Source organism: Pelodiscus sinensis, chromosome 18 (genome assembly GCF_052426305.1).
Source record: "Pelodiscus sinensis isolate ZL-2025 chromosome 18, ASM5242630v1, whole genome shotgun sequence".
NCBI lineage: Eukaryota > Metazoa > Chordata > Testudines > Trionychidae > Pelodiscus > Pelodiscus sinensis.
The window spans coordinates 12,561,702-12,581,109 of NC_143069.1; the positions used below are offsets into that span (position 1 = coordinate 12,561,702).

Sequence of the window (19,408 nt, forward strand, 5' to 3'; positions counted from 1 at the left end):
CCAGGAGGTGAAACCGAAAGCAGTTTCTCCATGTAGGGAAAGGGATTGGGTGTGGCTGTAGATTTATTGCTCCTCTCTCCCTCTGCAAAACAGCCCTTTAGGTCCTATATAAACACCAGCCTAACCACCATGCACTGCTTTGAAAACATCTCTGAATGGGAGTAGCAGAACGGTGAGTGAAAATGTTCAAATTTCAAACTTTTTTCAATGAAATGTTTGTAATGAGGAAAGTGGCTTTTCCCCCCCACTTTCCTACACATCAGGAGGCAAGGATCACCTGCAAGGCTAAGGCAGCTAGACTGAGCTCACCTAATCTGTTCCCTCCCACTGCAGGGGCAGCAGGTGTGGAGGTGTGTTTGTACAAGGTTATTATTTAAAGAGGCTCCCGCTTAAGGACCATAGGAATTGCGAGCCATGCCCTGGAAGTCGAGGGTGAAAACACGATCTGGCAGCACGCAGCAGTTCACCATAGACACTCACTGGTTCCTTTTAATAAAAGTTTTGTTCCTTTCTCACTCAGTGGTTTGGAGTAGAACAAGGCCCCCAAGACATCCTATGGGAACGAGAAGGAGACTGCAGCAGTCATTTTGAGGTTAACTCCTGTGTTTGAAACTGAAAGGAGAGGAAAGGGGAGCAAATGGATCTGCAAACAGAAGAGAAACAAAAGCCTTTCAATGTGTTTTATAAGCACAATAGCAGCTTGACAAGCTTAAGAAGGGAAGGAAGGTCAACATGGATATTTCACAACCTGCAAATAGTCTGTGACTGTCAGGCGATGGTGCAGTACATAAGTAAAAAACTCTGACAGAGATTTGAATTGTATTTAGGAGAAAAATGATAGAGTGAAATCATCCATCTTTTGCATGTTTTCGGGGAGGAGACAATGGATATTTATAACACCTTTAATTTTATTGAAGGTCCCAATCAAAATGTTAAGTAAATATGAGGAACATTGCATGCCAAAAAGCAATGAGACCTTTGGGAGACACTTTTTTACATGCATGCAAAAAATGTATGTGACCATGGAACAAGATGTCACAGGAGAATCAGTGAAACCTGTAACTTTACTGGTGAATTCACCAGAAGGAGTTATTCACATAGGGCATGTCTACACTGCAAAGTTAATTTGAAATAACAGCTGTTATTTCAAATTAACATGCAAACCGTTATTTCAAATTTAATTTGAAATAGCAGAGCCCTTAATTTGAATTTGGTAAACCTCATTCTACAAGGAGTAATGCCAAATTCAAAATGCCTATTTCAAATTAAGTGCTGTGTAGACACTTAATTCGAAATAGGGGGCCTCCAGCCCTTCCCAGGGAGCCCGGATGGCCACTCTGGGCACAACTAGGAAAACTTACTCTCCTCTCCCCTAGCCCCAGAGCCATTAAAGGGGTGCACCCTGGCCACAGTGCCTGTGCCAGTTCAAGCCTGCCAGCCCAGAACTAGCAGTGGCCACCGGAGCCTCTGACCCAGCGGCCCCAAAACATGAGCCAGCAAGCCACTGGCAGCCAGCCCTCCACCACTCCCCAGGAGCAGTCTGCCAGCTCCTAGGAGCCTGACAGGGTGGAGATCATGGACTTTATTCAGGTTTGGGGAGATGCCTCCAACCTCCATGATCTCTGCACTAGATGGATAGCTGCCAGCCTGGCCACCAAAGGCCACATATGAACCCAGGAGCAGGTTGGCATGAAACTCAAGTTGGTCTGGTGTGGCCCCCAACCCTGAGCCCTGAGCTTCCTCTCCCCCTTCTTCCCCTTGCTTCCTCCTTCCAGCTCCTTCCTCCCAGGTTTTCCCCTCCCCTCTGCCACCCTCCCTCTTGCCCTCTTCTACCTCCTTTTCCCAGTCTTCCCAGAGGTTCATTCCTCCCCCCAGTTTTGTTCAGCAAACCCAGTTTCTATTTTTGAACATACGTGTCTTTTATTTGACATCAGTAAGGGGGGCTAGGGAGGGATAAGTGGAAAGATGTGAGGGAGGAATGGGGCATGATCCCGCGGTGGGGAGCACTGGGGAGTCTCTGAGGGCTCCTCGGGGTGGACACTCTCCCACAGGGCCTCCTGGATCCTGACAGCCCCCTGATGAACCCTCCAGATGGCAGCCTGCAGCAAGTGCTACCAGGCTCTTGGCAACGACTCCACGAGATGCACTGGCATGCCCAGGTGCAGCTCTGGCTCCATGTGGCCGAGTGCTGTGGTGTCCCTAGTGCGGGCACTCAGGGCACTCCAAGACAGGACTGCTTTGCTGTCCCTCATCAAGGTAGACAAGCAAGTGGGGAACCCTGAGAACTGTCTGCCCTGGTTGGAGGTAGGGTCCCTTTAAGCATGGAGCTCAGTTAGCCTCAGGCAGCAGCCCCACACGCTAAGTCCTAACCTGATGCCCTGTCGGCACTGGTTCAGGCCAGCCTTAACTTTGGTTCAGGGTCCACTCAGTGTGGATGCGCTATTTCAAAATAGCAAAATGCTATTTCAAAATTGCTTTTTTGCATAGATGCATTATTTCAAATTAGCTTAATTCAAATTAACTATTTCGAATTTAGATAATTTGAAATAGCGCTGTAATGTAGTCATACCCATACTAAGTACAAAAGAAGATAGTCTGAAAAGATAAAAGATAAAACCAAACAGTTGAAACACCCTCTATAAATGCTAGCAGACACACTGAGTACAGACAATTATATGAAATGTGTGTAGCACACCATGGCCCAAACCAATGTTTAGCTCTTGGGAGACTGAGTCATAAATGTATGGAAAATAATTATTTTGCAAAATTCAGTGGCTCCCCGGTGCAGAAAAGTTAAGTGCATTCAGCTGAAGACAAATTGTTTGAGAAGTTTTACACAGATGTACTGGGGTCAAGCAAACCTGAAAAGAGGGACTGGATTCTGCCTCCAAAAGTGAATGAAACAAGTATTCCATTCAGACTGGTTGCAGGAGCTCAGGTTATGATTGTGTTTGAACAAGATTATGAACAACTGAAAGGAAGACCAACCAAAATAAAAGTAACTGTATATAAAAGTATATTCCGGAATGAATATACCAGTGAAAGGGAGGTGCATTCCTAGAACCAAATGTAAAAATACCACATACAGGCTCCTGTTTATCGTAATGCCAAAGTGACACTCATTTTAGGCCTGTCCACCTGTGAAAAACTAGACCGGGTGCTCTCCGTACAATGTCATACTGAACCTGGCTATGAGACAGTCATATAGGAATATCCTGGTCTGTTTTAAGGGATGGGTCACTTGCAGGGTTAACATACGACCCAGATAAACAAGCAGGTCCCTCCAATTATCCATTCCTAGCTGGCAGGGTGGTGAAACACTGGAATAAGTTGCCTGGGGAGGCCTGTGGAATCCCCATCACTGGAGATACGTAAGAGCAGGTTGGACAGACACCTGTCAGGGAGGATCTAGACCCGCGATTCTCAACCGCTGGTCTACAGCTGGCTGTTCCCCGTGGCTCAGCTCTGGTATCTGTGGTTGCTCAGGCAGCAGCAGGAGGAGGCGGAGCAGCAGGCACCTCCCTCCCTCTTCCCCCCTCCACATTGGGGAAGGAGGGAGTGCAAAGAAGGGAGGAGGCGCATACCCTGCCAATAGCCGCTCCCACTGGTGGCAGAGACAGAGCAGAAGGCTCCCCCCCATTCATGCAGCCACTGTTGCCAGCTGCAGCGCTGAGGCTGAGGCAGTGGCAAGAGGCGGCAAAGCAGGAGACACCTCCTTCTCTCCTCCCCCCGGGGCTCCTCCCTCTACCCATGAAGGGCGAAAGACGCACTTGGGGAGGGAAGGGGCATGAAGGAGGAGGGAACACACATGCCAGCAACGGCTGTCCCACCTGCCTATGTGGCGGTAATGGCCACGCTCCCTAGGACAGCAGCCTCACTTTGGGGAGTGTGGGGATGAGGAGGGGGCAAAGGGGTGATTGGTGAGGGCATGGTTGGTGTCATGGGGCAGGAGGGTGTTGGCATGGGCTGTAGGGGTAGGATGTTAAAGTGTCAAAGGGCAGGGGCATAGGGATGGGGGGGAAGTCAAAGGGTGTAATGCACTGGGAAGCAAGGGTCTGGGTGGGGGCTAGGTGGACCGGTAATATTTTATTTGTATATTCGCAAATAAATGAAGATGCAGATAAAATGTTCCCAGTCTGTCAAACATTTGTGAATGGGATTGCTGATCACTGGCATAAAAAACTTTGGGAATCACTGATCTAGACAGTGCTTAGTCCTACTGTGAGGATTCAATGGCCTTTCGAGGTCCCTTCCAGTCCTTTTATGATTCTATGCTTTTATGATTCATGTAGAAAGATGCCTTTTGCACTCCACAATAAACTCAAGGTTGAGCTTTCAAGGAGGGAAGCAATACATGTAATACAAAAAAAAAAAAAAACCTAAGGAGAAATCTGAATGAACGAGTTCCCTAGTCATGGTTGAGAAAAATAATGGCCTACCACACATATGTTGAAATCATAGAGACCTCAATAAAGCTACAGAGAAGAGATTGTGGATTAATTTACAAATGCACAGTGTTTCAGACAGTAAATTGGATACTCCTCAGGATTTTGGGAGCTCAAATAAGAAGGTGCATGTCCACACAGCAAGCCCGTTATTTCAAAATTATTTCAAAATAATAACCCCTGAATTTACAAGGAATAAGGCCTATTTCCAAATTGCTATTTTGAAATAGCAGTAGTGTGGATGCTCCACTGCTATTTCGAAGTAACTAGTCCCCAGAGTCATTCAAAGTATGCACGCTTATTTTGAAATAATCTATTCCAGAAGAAGTACTCTGAAATAGCTTATTTCGAAATAGCACGTCTACACTACAGCAAGGCCTCAAAATGAGTCCAAAGAAGGATCCCCTCATGTGGATGCATTACCTCAGTTTAGAGCCCCAGGAGGCACTGGTGATGAATTACTTTGAATGGCCCTGGGAAGGAGCTATTTTGAAATAGCAGCAGTGGAGCATCCATACTACTGCTGTTCCAAAATAGCTATTGCAGAAGAGGCGTTATTCCTCATGGAATGAAGTTTACAGAAGTCAGAATAAGCCACCTGTTATTTCAAATTTATTTCAAAATAACAGAATTTCTGTGTAGATGCTCACATTGTTATTTTGGAATACCTGTGCTGTGTAGACACACCCCAACTCCCATTAAAATCTAGGGGTAGAGGCTAACTGAATGAGTGCCACTTTGCTACACCCATGACTACATTACTCTGCCTGAATAATAGGACTATGTAGCACTTTAAAGACTAACAAGATGGTTTATTAGATGATGAGCTTTCGTGGGCCAGACCCACTTCCTCAGATCAACTTCTGAAGAAGTGGGTCTGGCCCACGAAAGCTCATCATCTAATAAACCATCTTGTTAGTCTTTAAAGTGCTACATAGTCCTGTATTTTGCTTCAGCTACACCAGACTAACATGGCTACATTTCTATTACTGAATAATAGGAAGCAGCCCACACAGCTAATTCCCTTGGGTGACATTTCCAAAGCCCCAAAGTGCCACCAGACTCCTAGTTTTTGCAGCTACACAATAACACAACTCCCCTTCTGTTACTCCTCATTGGCTAGGAACTGTTTCAATATTAGCAGCTTTGTCTCACATAGGTTTCTATTACCTCCCCCAGCACTCGGCCTGATTTCTCACACTTGCTGTCCAGTCACTCTGTTGTGAATTGAGCTCTGAGCAACTGCTACTTCCAGGAAATGCTGCTGTGCTTCTCAGGAGAGAGGTTCCCATGGGGCCTCTCTCGGGGCAGCCTCCTAGGGGGAAGCCACAGTGAAAGCGCTGTGGTGGAGCCCGGCGAGGTTACAGGAAAAGGGGTTAGACTGAATCTCATCATCTTGATCAGCCAAATAAAGAACTAGCAGCGATGTTACGGCAACAGCTGCAAGCATTCAGCTGTCAGGAAATGCAAAAGTTTTGGTTCCCACATTACACTGTTAGGTCCACAATTAATATACGGGAGGTGCTAAGGGGGAGGGAGAGAGCCCCTCCCACCTTAAGCTGGACCAGTGGGGAGAGAGCCCCTGCTAGCCACCAGGGACAAGCCAGCGGGGCAGGGTGCACAGTCCCCGCTGCCCTGGGCTGCTCTCCCCCACCTGGGGAGAAGCCAGTGGACACTCTCACCCACTACACTGAGCCCCTTTCCACTTCCTGCCTTGAATCCTGCACCCCCCACTCCTTTCCATGATCCCCTCTTCACTTCCCAACCCTCACTCTCAAACCCTCCAACTACTCTAGCCTCCTTCTCTGAGCTCCCTACATCCCCAGGTCTTATCCTGACTCCTGCACACCCCCCACACCGGCCCCCTGCTCTGAAGTACCCAGGCAAAGGCAAGGGTAACTTCATAAAATCATAGAACTGGAAGGAACCTCAAGAGGTCGTAAAGTCCAGTCCTTGGTAGTCCTGGCAGTACCAAGTATCCATCTAGATCATTCCTAGCAGTTGTTTGTCTAAGCTGCTCTTAAATATCTCCGTGATGGAGGTTCCACAGCATCCCTAGGTAATTTATTCCCGTGTTTAACCACCCTGACAGTTAGGAAGTTTTTCTTAATGTCCAACCTAAACCTCCCTTGCTGCAGTTTAAACCAATTGGGGTATGTCTACACTACCACCCTAGTTTGAACTAGGGTGGTTAATGTAGTCAATCGAAGTTGCAAATGAAGTCCGGGATTTAAATATCCCGGGCTTCATTTGCATCTTGCCGGGCGCCGCCATTTTTAAATCCCCGGTAGTTCGGACTCCGTGCCCGCGGCTACACGCGGAACGGAGTAGGTAGTTCGAATTAGGCTTTCCTGGAACGAGGTGTAACGGTAGTTCAAATTAGAAAGCCTAATTCGAACTACCTACTCCGTGCCGCGTGTAGCCGCGGGCACGGAGTCCGAACTACCGGGGATTTAAAAATGGCGGCGCCCGGCAAGATGTAAATGAAGCCCGGGATATTTAAATCCCGGGCTTCATTTGCAACTTCGATTGACTACATTAACCACCCTAGTTCGAACTAGGGTGGTAGTGTAGACATACCCTTGTTTCTTGTCCTCTCCTCAGAAGCCCAGAACAATTTTTCTCCCTCCTCCTTATAACACCCTTTTAGATACCTGAAAACAGTTGTTGGTGTTACACCATTGTTACTGCAGTGGCTGGCCCACTCTTGCAAGCCACTGGGAAATGCTGAGAGCGTCCCTGGCCCAACTGACTGAGCATGCTCACGAATGATCTACATCCTGAAAATCCACCTCTTGAGTCATGACATGTGTCAGCATAATCTCCTTTTCAGGTAAGTGCAGAGGGCTCATGTCTGCTGCCTGCCCTGCAGCAAAGCTCCCACTGAACCATGCATCAGGCCCTAACTTTTCCCTTCTGTTTTTAAAAGTGATTCTCCTCTATGTTCACAAAGGGGTTCTTACTAACTAAGGGCAATTCAGCCTGGTTACACCCGAGGCTCAGTACAGTGCTGGGCTTTGGAATCAAATTCTTGGAGCATTACTGATGGGTGAGTCGCTGCCAGGGCTTGAACCCATTACTTTTTCCCCATGGGTGCACCAGCAAAGCCATCATGTGTGGGAAAATCCATGTTGAGTCTCATGGGGTGAACGGCAGTAAGCGTCTCACTGTTCTTAGTCTGAGTGGGGGAAGTAGGCCGCGGTCCGTCTAGGCCAGCAGCAGCATGGGTCACCTGAGAAGAGAGCAACTGAAGCGATTGAAACCCTAAAGGTGTGGAAATGGCCTGTCCGTGGAGAGCTCCCACCACAGCCACCCAGACCAGAGAGGGGTTCAGAGACTGCTCATCCACCTTCCAAGTGGTTCTATGCAAGCGCAGGCTCAGAGCTCAGGCCTGCAGCGTCCCCACGGCCTCACCCCATGGAGCGGGAGAGAGGTCAGTGTGGGAAGAAGCTGTGGGTTTTTGCACCTACTGAAAGGAGCAGGGTGGAAAGGCTGCTGCTGAGCTACACTAGCCTCCAGAAGAAGAAGGAGGTGCAGAGCAGAGAGCTGACGTGCATCTAATCCCCCCATGACCGGAAGGGCAGAGGAGGGTCAGGGCTGGGCTCAGAACAGCTGCACTTTCTCCACATCGTGATACTCTGGGGAAGCCAGAGCCGGACAGAGGCTCTGCTACAGGGAGCAGAGACCACTCCAGAGTTCTCGGGCGGGGCAGCGGATGGCGAATCTCGCAGGGCTTCTCGCGCTGTGTCTCCATCTCCTCTGTGAGTAGCCTGATTCTCGGCTGTGTTGTGTGTGCGGAGCTTTGGTGAGTTTCAGCTTGTTCCCCTCTCCTTCACCCCCAGCTCCCTCAGCCCTTTGTAGGATCATCTACACCGACTTGGGACTGGAACTCCACCAGGTGCAGGGTGATAAAGGATCGGGCCCAAGTGCAATTAAACTAGAGCAGAAATGCTGGGGGAGAGAGCAGACTCGGGCCCAATTCTCCTTTACCCTAATACTCCTTTACATTGCTCTGGAATGCAAAGAGCCCATGAAGTGGGAGCAGAAAATTGCATTGAGCTAAAATCCCAATTTTCCACCGAATGGTTTTGATGGGCATTTTTCAAGCAGCCCTAAGTGCTTACATATCTGGATCACTCTCACCTTTCTTTTTATCCAATTAAATTATTTTTTAGATGACATGACAATATGATTAACTTACTGGACATTATCATGAGAAATTTGCTGCCTTTCTCTTCCTAAAAAAACAAAAACAAGCCTGAACTTTTAATTGAAAAGATCAACAAGTATCAAATGTGGCTAATTCTAGATATGGTTTAATATCAACACTTCTTAAAGAATGGGGTGAAATCTCTTTTAGTGAATCTCAGTTTAATGCATAAACGTTATTTCATTTGTACTGCAGGGACATTCTACCTTGTAAAATAGAATGAAATGTTTCTTCTTGTGTTTCATTTCCTTTCCCTAAAATACATTTGCTTTTTCCCCAGCACTGAGTGTTGCCTCGCAGCAATGGCAGGATTCCAGATGCACCTCTTCTGGTGAGTGAAAGCAGCTGCAGAAGTAAAACCAACGAAGGAAACTACATTGACCTCAATGACATTTCTCTAGCGTGAGAGTAATATTTGACTAAGGGGCAGGTAATCTCCAGATACTGCAGTGATCTCTATGAAGTTCATGGGGTCCCATTAATGTCAGTGGACCCCACATGGGTGCAGAAGGCTGCCCCTGTATAGCTCATTGCAGGATCAGGAACTAAAGCAACAACAGAAGATTGCATTTCCTAAAGAATCTAACAGCCTGATCTGTAGTTTGTGATATTGGACATAGGACTGGAAAGATCCTTTTGGGTCACAGAACCCAGCCCCTTCCCCGCTATCAGAGGAAAACCCATTAAAGGGACCTTGGGTGGTTGTCTGGCTCCCTCAGTTTGCAGTCTGAAGGCAATTTAAGTGCTTTGAGCTCCTGTGACAATCTCAGTCTAAAATGTTCTCTCTGACAATTAGTCTATTAATTCTAGCTGGGTCTGATCCTGCACTCACTCATGCCAGTGGGCTCTTGGTTATGTGAGAAAGAACCATGTAAGCAGGAAGAGTCACTGAGTTTTTCTTTTTCCAGGCCCACTCCCTGCTGCTGAGATGTTTCTGGGAACGACCTCTGCTAAGGAGGGGGACACTGTTAGCGGGAGATGCTTCATCCCTACCGGAGCCTCTGTCACCATTATTTTCTTTTGCAAAGATGGGCTGGAAATTTCAAGGCTGCAAGCCAGGAGGGGAAAATTCTCTTATGATTTAGCTTACAGAGTAACTGGCAGCTCAGGCAATATTTCCTGTGGATACATTTACAGAAATGACGATGACCAGGTGTCACATTCTCAGCAAAGTGTCACTCAATACTTGAAGGTTAAAGGTAAGAAGGCAGTGCTAATTACTTGAAGGATAAAACATTGCACTCATTTGTTATCAGAATTTAAAATGGTTTCAGCCACAAAACTGTGAATTGAATACTTTTCAGTTCTTTCAAAATTTCCCTTGAAACTTCTCCAGGGTTTTTTTTTTCAAAAACAAATAGAAATCAAATATTTTGTGGGTCACGTTTCTGGGTTTCCGTATCATTTTTTACCAAACAAGATCCATTTTTACCAAAGCTCAAACATGATTGCTCAAATATTCATTGGAGAACAAAGAAATAATTTGCTTCTGTTTTTTCAATTTTTAGTTTGTTCACAAAGGCATTTTTATAAAGAAAAACTTTTCTCAGGGAAAAAATATGTGAGCAGCTCAAACAGGTAGCAAATGTGGCAGGTTAGGGAAAGCCTTTGGTAACATGGAGACTGGTAAGCAATCAGTCTGCCCCCAGAGTGGTGAAGTCTTTCGGTGAACAGGCCACTTATTATCATGTGTGGTTTTGAAATGACTCTCCTCAACCAAGAGGGCAGTTTCCCCTGTTGCCCTGAGCCCTGTGGGAAATCCAGCGTAACGTTAATAGGGCCTGAGGTGACAGAACGTTTCTTCAGTTCCTCTGTCTCATCTGGAAACACTCCCACTGAGATAAGAAGAGGGTTAAGGGGCTGGCTCAGCATTTCCAAAGAGGGTCACTCATAGGAACATGGGGGTGCACAGGACGGGAAGGAGGCTCCTTCCTTAGCAAATCCAGCTCTTGCTATTGCAGGTGCCCCCATCTTATTGTCTCCTCCATGAGCTTATCAAGCTCTGTCTTCAAACCAGCTACTGTGTTTGCTTCCCCTTTACCCCACCCCTCCATACACACACACACACTCACTGAGAAGCTCCCTCCTCTGATGTTTAGAAACCATCTCCACATTCCCAGCCTGAATTTGTTCTTGGCCCCTTTATCTCCATTTGTTCTCATGCCAACCATTTTCTGTGTTTGCACTATCTGCCCAGGTGCCAGTCCTAGGAGCAGCCCGACCGAGAATTCACCTCTTCTAGGTAACAGATTTATATTTGCTATGATGCATTCGGTAATGTCTGTGGGCTAAGGGGCAGAAGCTTGTTCTGGGGCTGTCGACATTACAAAGGTCTGTCGGCACAGCCACCTCAGCTAGGAAAGCAAAAAATTCACACAGCCCAGTCGATATTGTTATGCTGGTGAACCCTGGTGTAGATGCAACTACATCCACAAAAGCATGCTCGTGTCAGGCTGTCTTTCCAGGAAGTGGTGTAACTACACCAGGAGAAGAATGGCTTCTGTCAGCATTTAGTGCATTGTTAGCTACGTGGGTCCCTGAATATTAGAAAGACAAGGAGAGCAAGGTAATAGCCTTTATTGGGCCAATTTCTGTTGCTGAGAGAGACCTTGGTGTCTGCAAAGCTTGTCTTCCTCTCAACAGCAGCTGGTCGTATTAAATATATTACTTCTCCCACCTTGTTATTCTGTCACCCTGTATCCCCCCCGGAATTCCTGCCAGCATAGCTGTGCCGGCCTAGGCTCTGCAATGCAGCTAGGTCCTGTGTGGCATGTTTCTTTCTCTTCACTTACTTTTCACTTTCTTGAATATTAAAAGGAGGGTTTTCCCTATATGTCACTTAATAAGCCCCATTTGGATGATCTGGTGCATAGTGGGTTGTCACCCTAAGTCAGAACAGATGTTGTGTCTACTGCTCTTCTCCCATCTTGGACTTCTTTCCCTATGAAGTAGGGAGATATTGTCCCCATTTTACAGACAGGAATGTGAGGCCCAAAGTACATTCTGTGACTTTCACAAGGTCACAGAGAAAGCTTTTGTCTGGCTGAGGTTAACCCTGGTCTCGGCTGCCCCATCCACTGGTTACCCTCAGGACCAACCTACCCTCCCTGGGTATGTCTACACTACCCCGCTAGTTCATGGAACGAGGTGTACCGGTAGTTCGGAATAGTAATCCTAGTCCGAACTACCTAGTTCGAGCCCCGTGTAGCCGCGCTACACGGGGTTCGAACCAGCAGGGATTTAAAAATGGCGGCTCCCCGCTTATGCAAATGAAGCCCGGGAAATTCAAATCCCGGGCTTCATTTGCAAGTGCGGTATGCCTACATTACCCCGCTAGTTCGAACTAGGAGGGTAGTGTAGACATACCCCCTCTTATGTAAGTCCAGAAGGAACCATTGTGATCATCTCCTCTTACCTTCTGTGTAATACCAGCCATAGGACCTCTTTGAATGAATTGCTCTTTGTACTGGAGCTAATCTTATAGGAAAGCGTCCCATCTTAATCTAAAAATTGCTGGTGATGGTCCATCAACCATGACCCTTGGCAAACAGTTCTAGTGATAATGAACCTTTCTGTTAAAAATGTGCACCTCTTGATCAAGTTTTCCCAGGACTACCTCTCCCCTGTTTTCTAACGGTGTGCTACACAGCAGGGTTTAACTAGAAATAAGCTACACAAATTGAGCTATGTCAATTGTGTAGCTTATTTTAAAATAGGGAGCGTCTACACAGCACATATTTGGAAATAGAGCTCTCTTCCTCTGACTTCCCTTACTCCTTGTACAATGAGGGTCACAGGAGTTGGAGTAAGAAGTCCTCTAGCTTGATGGTATTTTGATACTATTTCGAAATAACTGCCTGCTGTGTAGACACAAACTGAGTTATTTCAGAATAGCACTAGTTATTTCAGAAAAGTGTTGCAGTGTAGACCTACCTTAATGCACTGTGACTATCCATGGTTTTTTTCATTTTCTAGAACAGGAAAACATCACAATCTTGATAATTACAGTTTCTGCTTCGGTGGGTGTGGTTTTGTTCCTTCTTGTGCCCCTGGTGTATTATCTTAAAAAGAAGAAAGGTATGTATATATGGAGAGCTCACATTGTTCACAAAGGAACAGGTATAAATGAAAAATTACCACCTCACATGGGGAACCTGATGAGAATAACATTTAAATAATTGCTGTATAGAAAATCTGAACCTGACATGTGAACTCATGTGAAGATGAATAGGGGAAAATGGGTGTAAAACATGAGGTCTGAACTTAGAATCATGGGCCTGGAAAGGACCTCAGAGATCATCTAGCCAGGACTTTGGAAATCTGGCTGATATTTGTCTAATCTGTCCTCAAAATACTCCTATAAAGGGGTTTCCACTCCTTACCTACTACTTAACCTTAGACCTCCCTTGCTGCAAATTAAGATAATTACTTTATGTCCTACCTTGAAGGACATGGAGAACAATTGATCACCCCTTCATCATAACTTGCGCCTACAGTTTTGGTTTGAGATGTATTTTCTGAGTCTGATTTGGATTTGACTTGACATGGAAAAAATCTTGCAAGAACAGCTGATTTTATGAGATCTGCATGATCTGAGACCAAAACTATATGACTCACAGCTTGTTGGATTTGATCACTGATTCTGAGGGTATCTCTACACAGTCGCATGAAGCTGGAAATAAGCAACGCAATTTGAGCTATGCAAATTACATAGCTTATTTTGAGATAGCCTATTTTGAAATATAGTGCTGTCTACACCGTGATAAATTTTGAAATGGAGCACTGTTCTGACGTCATCTTTATTCCTCATGAAATGAGGTTTACAGGAAGCTGTATGACCGTTATTTCAAATATATTTCAAAATAACGGGTTTCTTGTGTAGACAGCGCAGAATGCAATTTCAGGATAATGGACATTATCCTGAAATAGCACCACTATTTTGAATTTGAAAGCTGATTACTATTTTTCAAATTTCAAAATTTGGATTAAAATCTACATTTTGGCATTTGAAACATAAACTAGAAAACATTCACCAATCATTTTTCTTGATTTTAAAATTTTATTGCCAGATCAACTTATAGGAAATTCAAAGTTTTATATTTAACAAAAGACCCAAAGACAAAGTCTAAAAGTGAATTTTGCTCCATTTTTGTATCAGCTCTGATGAACACTGTACTTTTGCATAGCTCTAACCCCTAACCTAAATCTTAACAGAACTGCAGAAACAAATCCCTGGCTTTATCCTTTAAGTAGTTTGTTTATTTCCTCTCCCTCATGCTGACATCATGGCTAGAGGTAAGGTGTTTTTCTCTAAAACTTTTTTCCTATTTTTCCAGTTGTAATTAAAAAGAAACAAGAAAGGTAAGCATGGGGGCAATCCATCACCTCTCACGTCACAGACAGAGCAAGATTACTCTCACGCAATATGTCACCTTCTTGGCTGTGTCTAAACTACACCCCTCTGCCAACAGAGGGATGTAGATTAGGCACTTCAAAAGTGCAAATGAGCCCTGGATTTCAATATCCCAGGCTTCATTTGCATACTCACGTTGGGGTGCTGTGCCAATCAAGCACCCTTTCAAAAGTGAAAGTAAAGTCTAGCCACAGTTCTGCCACGGTTCTGCTTACAGCGGGGAGCTTTTTTGTCAGATCCTATACTCCTCAAAAAATGATGAATATATTGCTGAGATAGGGACTACTTAAGGGTATCTAAACTACGCTAGACTTCTGAAAGAGGATATGCAAATTCCCATGGAATTTCAAGCTCACTTTCAAAAGCGGCACTTTCAAGTGAAAGTAATTAAGGTGCTTTTCCTTAAAAAAATGAGGTTTATGAGGCTTGTCAACCAACGGGAGGGTTCACCAACAAAACTGCATCTTCATTACTTTCACTTTTGAAAGTGAACTCAAGAGAAGATATGGAAATTCCCGCAGAATTTGCATATCCTCTTTCAAAAGTCTAGTGTAGTCTAGATACACCCTTTGTGTGGCTCAGGTGTGAATAGAGTTTTGGCTTCCAACCCTCCACCACCTCTTTGTTCAGGCTACATGAATTTCAGGATTTTGATCCAGGCCTAGCTCTTATTTATAGCAGGCCTCAGCCCGTGGGCTGGATTTGGCCCACCAAGCAGGCTCCCCAACTTTCCCGGCAGCCCCTCAGGCCCATGCACTGTGCAGAAACACAGCTGCAGGGCTCTGTTTTTGTTTTGAAACTGGAGAGGAGGGGGGAAGTTTTAGGAGTCACCCCACCTCCAGCACACTCCCATTGGCCGGTTTCTGCCATAAATCAGCCAATGGGAATGGCTTGCTAGAATAACAGGCAGCTAGAAAAATCACACCCCTTTCCCTGGACTCAAATATTCATGAAGCACATGGCCAGGCAGGCAGGCTGTCTGTCTGGGAAACATTTTAAGCTATGCAGGCAGGCAGATTATTTTGACAGCTGACAAGTAAGTCTCTTGGCCACAGCCTGCTTCTGGACCCCAGCCCTCTTCTGCCCCAACTATCCCCCCCCCAACATATCCAAACCCTGTGTAGCCCTATTTCACCCATACCCCTCCCAGATCTGACACCCCAATCTCCTTCCCCAGATCTCAATCTCCTCCTACCCTAGGTCATATCCTACATCCTGTCCTCCTGAATCTAGTCCCCTGCCCTAGGTCACAACCACCTGCTTCATCCCAACTCCCTCCCAGACTCCAGTCTTTCTCCTGCACCCTAATCCCTTACTTCAAGCTCCCTTCTGTACCCAGCCTCCATTCCACACCCCGCATCTCCATTAATATTATGAAAGAGTGCGACTCTCGACCACTATCCAATATCCTGGAGTGCGCCTCTCCCCAGCAGAAATTATTGCCCACCCCTGTTTTAGACCATACATTTGACTCATCTCCCTGGTTCACTTTTGAAACTTTTCTTTTGCTTTTTTAGGTTGCAAAGCCTCCGTGTGAAGAGCAATAAGGTCACTGAAGATGAGTATTCCGGTATGGAAATCAGACACATTAATCGCTTATTGATCTGAGCAACAGATGCATTTGCTGTTTGGTTTTTGGAGGAAAGGGGAGTTTTGTGAAGTGTGTATAGTAATTCAGTGGCCAGGATCTGTGAAAAGTCAGTTAAGAGCGTGTATAAGAATAACCATTGGAATTATTTTTCATCTTCAACAATTTTTATAACTACCAATGGTTCTGTCCGCAAAGGCACCCAATTTACCAGCACGGTATCTAATGCCTGATTAGGAAACATGACATCCTATTTTGCTCTCTATTAGCACCTTAGTGGAGGAACCATGAATAATCCCAGGCCTCTTGACTCTGACTGTAGTGAGTAGTTGTTTGGACCACACTGGCATTTTAAATCTACATTGATTATAACAGATTTCAGAAGCAGATCTACCTGAATATGCATCTAGCACAAATCAGGTCCTCCTCCAATTATCTATCATAACAAGTTAATTTCAGTAATCAACTATGAGTTTAAATATTTTAAAAAAATCTTTTTGGAACTATACCGTGCCTATAGGCCAGGTCTATACTACATGAGAGAATCAACGTTAAAATATGCAACTTCTGCTATGAGAATAGGGTAGCTGTAGTCGACGTACCTTAAGTCAAAATTCTGCAGCATCCCCTGCAGGAAGTCAGCAGAAGAAACTCTCCCATCGACTTCCCTTACTCCTTATGACCCCAAGGAGTACTTGGGTCAATGGGAGCACCATCAGCCATAGATATAGTGGGTCTTTATTAGACCCACTAAATCAAACCCCAGAAGATTGATCTCTAGAGCCTCGATCTCAGGCCAAGTGTAAACCTGGCCTTACATTTGCTGACACTCCAGTTAAATCTATATTGTAAAGTCACAAATACACTTTTTACATTCCTGGGAGAAAAATCTTATCGGAAACAATGTTAACAACAACTATTATAGATGTGACCTCTTTTTTACAGATAACAATTTTGGAGAGTCTCATGGCTTGGTAAGTGATTACGATGTGGTGTTAAGCTATAACATATACTATGAGTCTGACGTATTACATAGCAATAAATTTCCTGTTTAAATGTATTTTCTTTAACACATTCCTAATAAATTATTGTTTCTACTATGGTAAAACTTCATGGTCCCAGCTGTGATCAGAGCTTTTAGGGACTGTAAAGGTACATAATTACAGATAGCGAGTTTGTGAAACAGATTTTTATTTGAGAAAGTATACTCCAAATTAAAACGGTAAAAAATGGTCAAAAACCGTCTCCAGCAGACCAGGGGCACTGCGAGCAAACCCGCCGGGGCTGCGGCTTTGCTCCCGATGCCCCTGGTCTGCTGGAGATGGTCCCCAGCAGACCAGGGGCACCGGGAGCAGCTTTTCTCGCCCCGGAGGTCGAGGTGGCTGACCGCTGCCTGTGTGCTCCGGGGCGAGAAAGCCCCGTTCGTAAGTGCGGATCCGACATAAGTCGGATCCGCGTAAGTCGGGGACTGCCTGTACTCAGATTTCAAGTGAAAGTCATGATGCAGTTTTGCCATTGACTTCAGTGAAGCCAGTATTTCACTCCGTGTAATCAATTAACTAAATCCCCCCTGACATTTAATAATGGGGATGGATGTTTGATCAAGGTTACATGACCGTGCTTCTAAATCAGCTTTCTGACAGCATTTCAGCCTGAAAATGGCACTTTTTTCACCCAATTTAACATGCCCCCATTTATTTAAAGGACAAAGAAGCCCCAGATCCAATCTATCAAAATCTGGACATAGAGGATGTGCCTCGTTCTTCTCATCGCTCTGAACAGAAGTACAAGTCTGCCTTTCACCTATATGAGAACAGTAAGTGATGCACCCAACTCAAGAAACAGAGTGGCTGAGTCTAGACTGCATCCCTTTTTCGTAAAAGGGATGCAAATTAGACATATTGCAATTGCAAATGAAGCGGGGATTTAAATCTCCCCCACTTCATTAGCATAAAAATGGCTGCCGCTTTTTTCCAGCTCGGAGCTTTGCTGGAAAAAAGCACCAGTCTAGATGCGGATCTTTCGGAAAATAAAGCCTTTTCCAAAAGATCCCTTATCCCTCTTAAAATTACTAAATCCCATTCCTACTTAACTGAACTGTGCCTCCTAGGTGCTCAGAGGAAGGCAAAAATCCCACCAGGTCTCTGCTAATTTGACCCAAACATGAAGAAATATTTTTCCTGACACTTACACAGGCCACTGGTCCAACCCTTAGTACTGGAAAAATACAGCTCTGAAACTACCATTATGGGAGACACCGCGTGCCAGTGGCTGTTGAAAAGCAGCCAAAAGAAACTCCACGTGCCCCAAGATAGGGCTTAAATGAATCAAAGCCGGCAGCAAGGGACCAATCAGCTTCCCTCTATCCCCAGCTGGCCAATAGGTGGACAGAGCCAGTGGGTTAAGAAGGGGCACCCCTGCATCTACCATAAATGCTCTCCTTTGCTTTCTATGGGGGCGTCCCAATCACCCTGGGCCCCATCAAGTTCTCCATCCATTGAGCTGAATGAATGGCATTGTTTCTCCCTCATTTCTGCCTGCTTGGAACCCACCTCCAGGCAAACACTGGAGGCATCAGAATCCATCTCATCCCCTATTCCCGTGTTTAGTCCAAGTCACAATTTAGCCTGTAATATTTATATACTGTCTCTGGAATACAGATTGTACAAATCATGTCTTTCTCAGCAATCTTCACTTCGATTAGTGGTGTGCTTTGTTTGGGACAGGGTGAAATTCTTTGGGGGATCACTGATGTGAGATCTGCAGGTGTGTAAAAGTTTTCCATGTTTCCTTCTCATTTTCCTATAGACATGTACATATCATGAGAGGTGCAGGCTGTTGGAAGAAAAACATCTCAGCTTAGCATTTTCAAAGACTGATTTCAGTGTCTGAGAACCAGCAAAAGAGGACACTCACATAATGATGAAACATTTCAGATACCTGGAAATATGTAGAACTTTTTGATTCTGAAGAGAGAAATAAAGAGAAACATGAATTTAACCTACTTCATTTCTTAACTGAGGATGAGGCAATATGTCAATTTCAGAAAAGTTTCTTGTGTGCAAAGGGAAAATGTGAGTTTGATATAAATAGATGATGATGATGTATTATAAATCATCATTAGATTTTTGTACACGTATGCTGGGCTGTTATGTGTGAAAGAGTTCACTTTGCTATTTGATCATAGGACTCAGTATGTTCTTTTTGTTATCTTTAATCTCTATTCAACTATTAATATACATTTCCTTTTTTCAATATATGCAAAATAAAATAAAATTGAAAAAGAAAAACAAGTTTTGTGTAGTAATGTATATAGAGATAATCAACAAATTGAGATTTTCAATAAAATAAAAAATTAGTAAATTTTGAAGCAAAACTGATTTTGTTTTGTTTGGTTTTCACCAAAACAAAAACAAAAAAAAGAGTAGTTTTTGTTGTCATTTTATTTTGTACTGAAAACACTTTAAGCTTTACAAAATGAAAAATCAGAAACTAAACCCTTTAAGGAAAGGTTATTTTTGTTGTTTTTGTTTTGTTTTCATTTTGAGGTATCATTTAATTTTGTTTTTGAGTGTTTTTCTGCCCTTGAAAAATAAATATACTGAAAGTTCAAAATGCAATCATATTTTATTTCAAAATGTTCAAAACAAACTTTTTACTTTTCTAATATAAACCTATTTTTTAGCCAAAATCTATTTGCCACATTTAATTCAAATTCACGAATAGTGTCAGTGCCCCAAGATGATTTTTTT

General features: G+C 44.5%; 1 protein-coding gene across 3 annotated transcripts; it reads left to right on the forward strand.

Moving 5' to 3' along the window:
• Positions 1 to 35: 35 nt before the first annotated feature.
• LOC106732819 (uncharacterized) lies at positions 36 to 18,972 on the forward strand. Of its 3 annotated transcripts, XM_075914250.2 has the most exons (11): positions 36 to 172; positions 7,096 to 7,278; positions 8,936 to 8,986; positions 9,564 to 9,854; positions 10,853 to 10,897; positions 12,631 to 12,732; positions 13,992 to 14,016; positions 15,586 to 15,638; positions 16,602 to 16,630; positions 17,361 to 17,472; positions 18,465 to 18,971. In XM_075914250.2, exons 2-11 carry the CDS (start codon positions 7,248 to 7,250, stop codon positions 18,479 to 18,481), a joined length of 756 nt encoding a protein of 251 aa, XP_075770365.2. In that variant the 5' UTR covers positions 36 to 172; positions 7,096 to 7,247; the 3' UTR covers positions 18,482 to 18,971. The 3 variants fall into 3 exon arrangements, with proteins under 3 accessions (XP_075770365.2, XP_075770367.2, XP_014435024.3); XM_075914252.2 differs by lacking the exons at positions 36 to 172; positions 7,096 to 7,278 and adding an exon at positions 7,306 to 8,250 and having other exon boundaries at positions 18,465 to 18,972; XM_014579538.4 differs by lacking the exons at positions 36 to 172; positions 7,096 to 7,278 and adding an exon at positions 7,306 to 8,206.
• Positions 18,973 to 19,408: the final 436 nt, after the last annotated feature.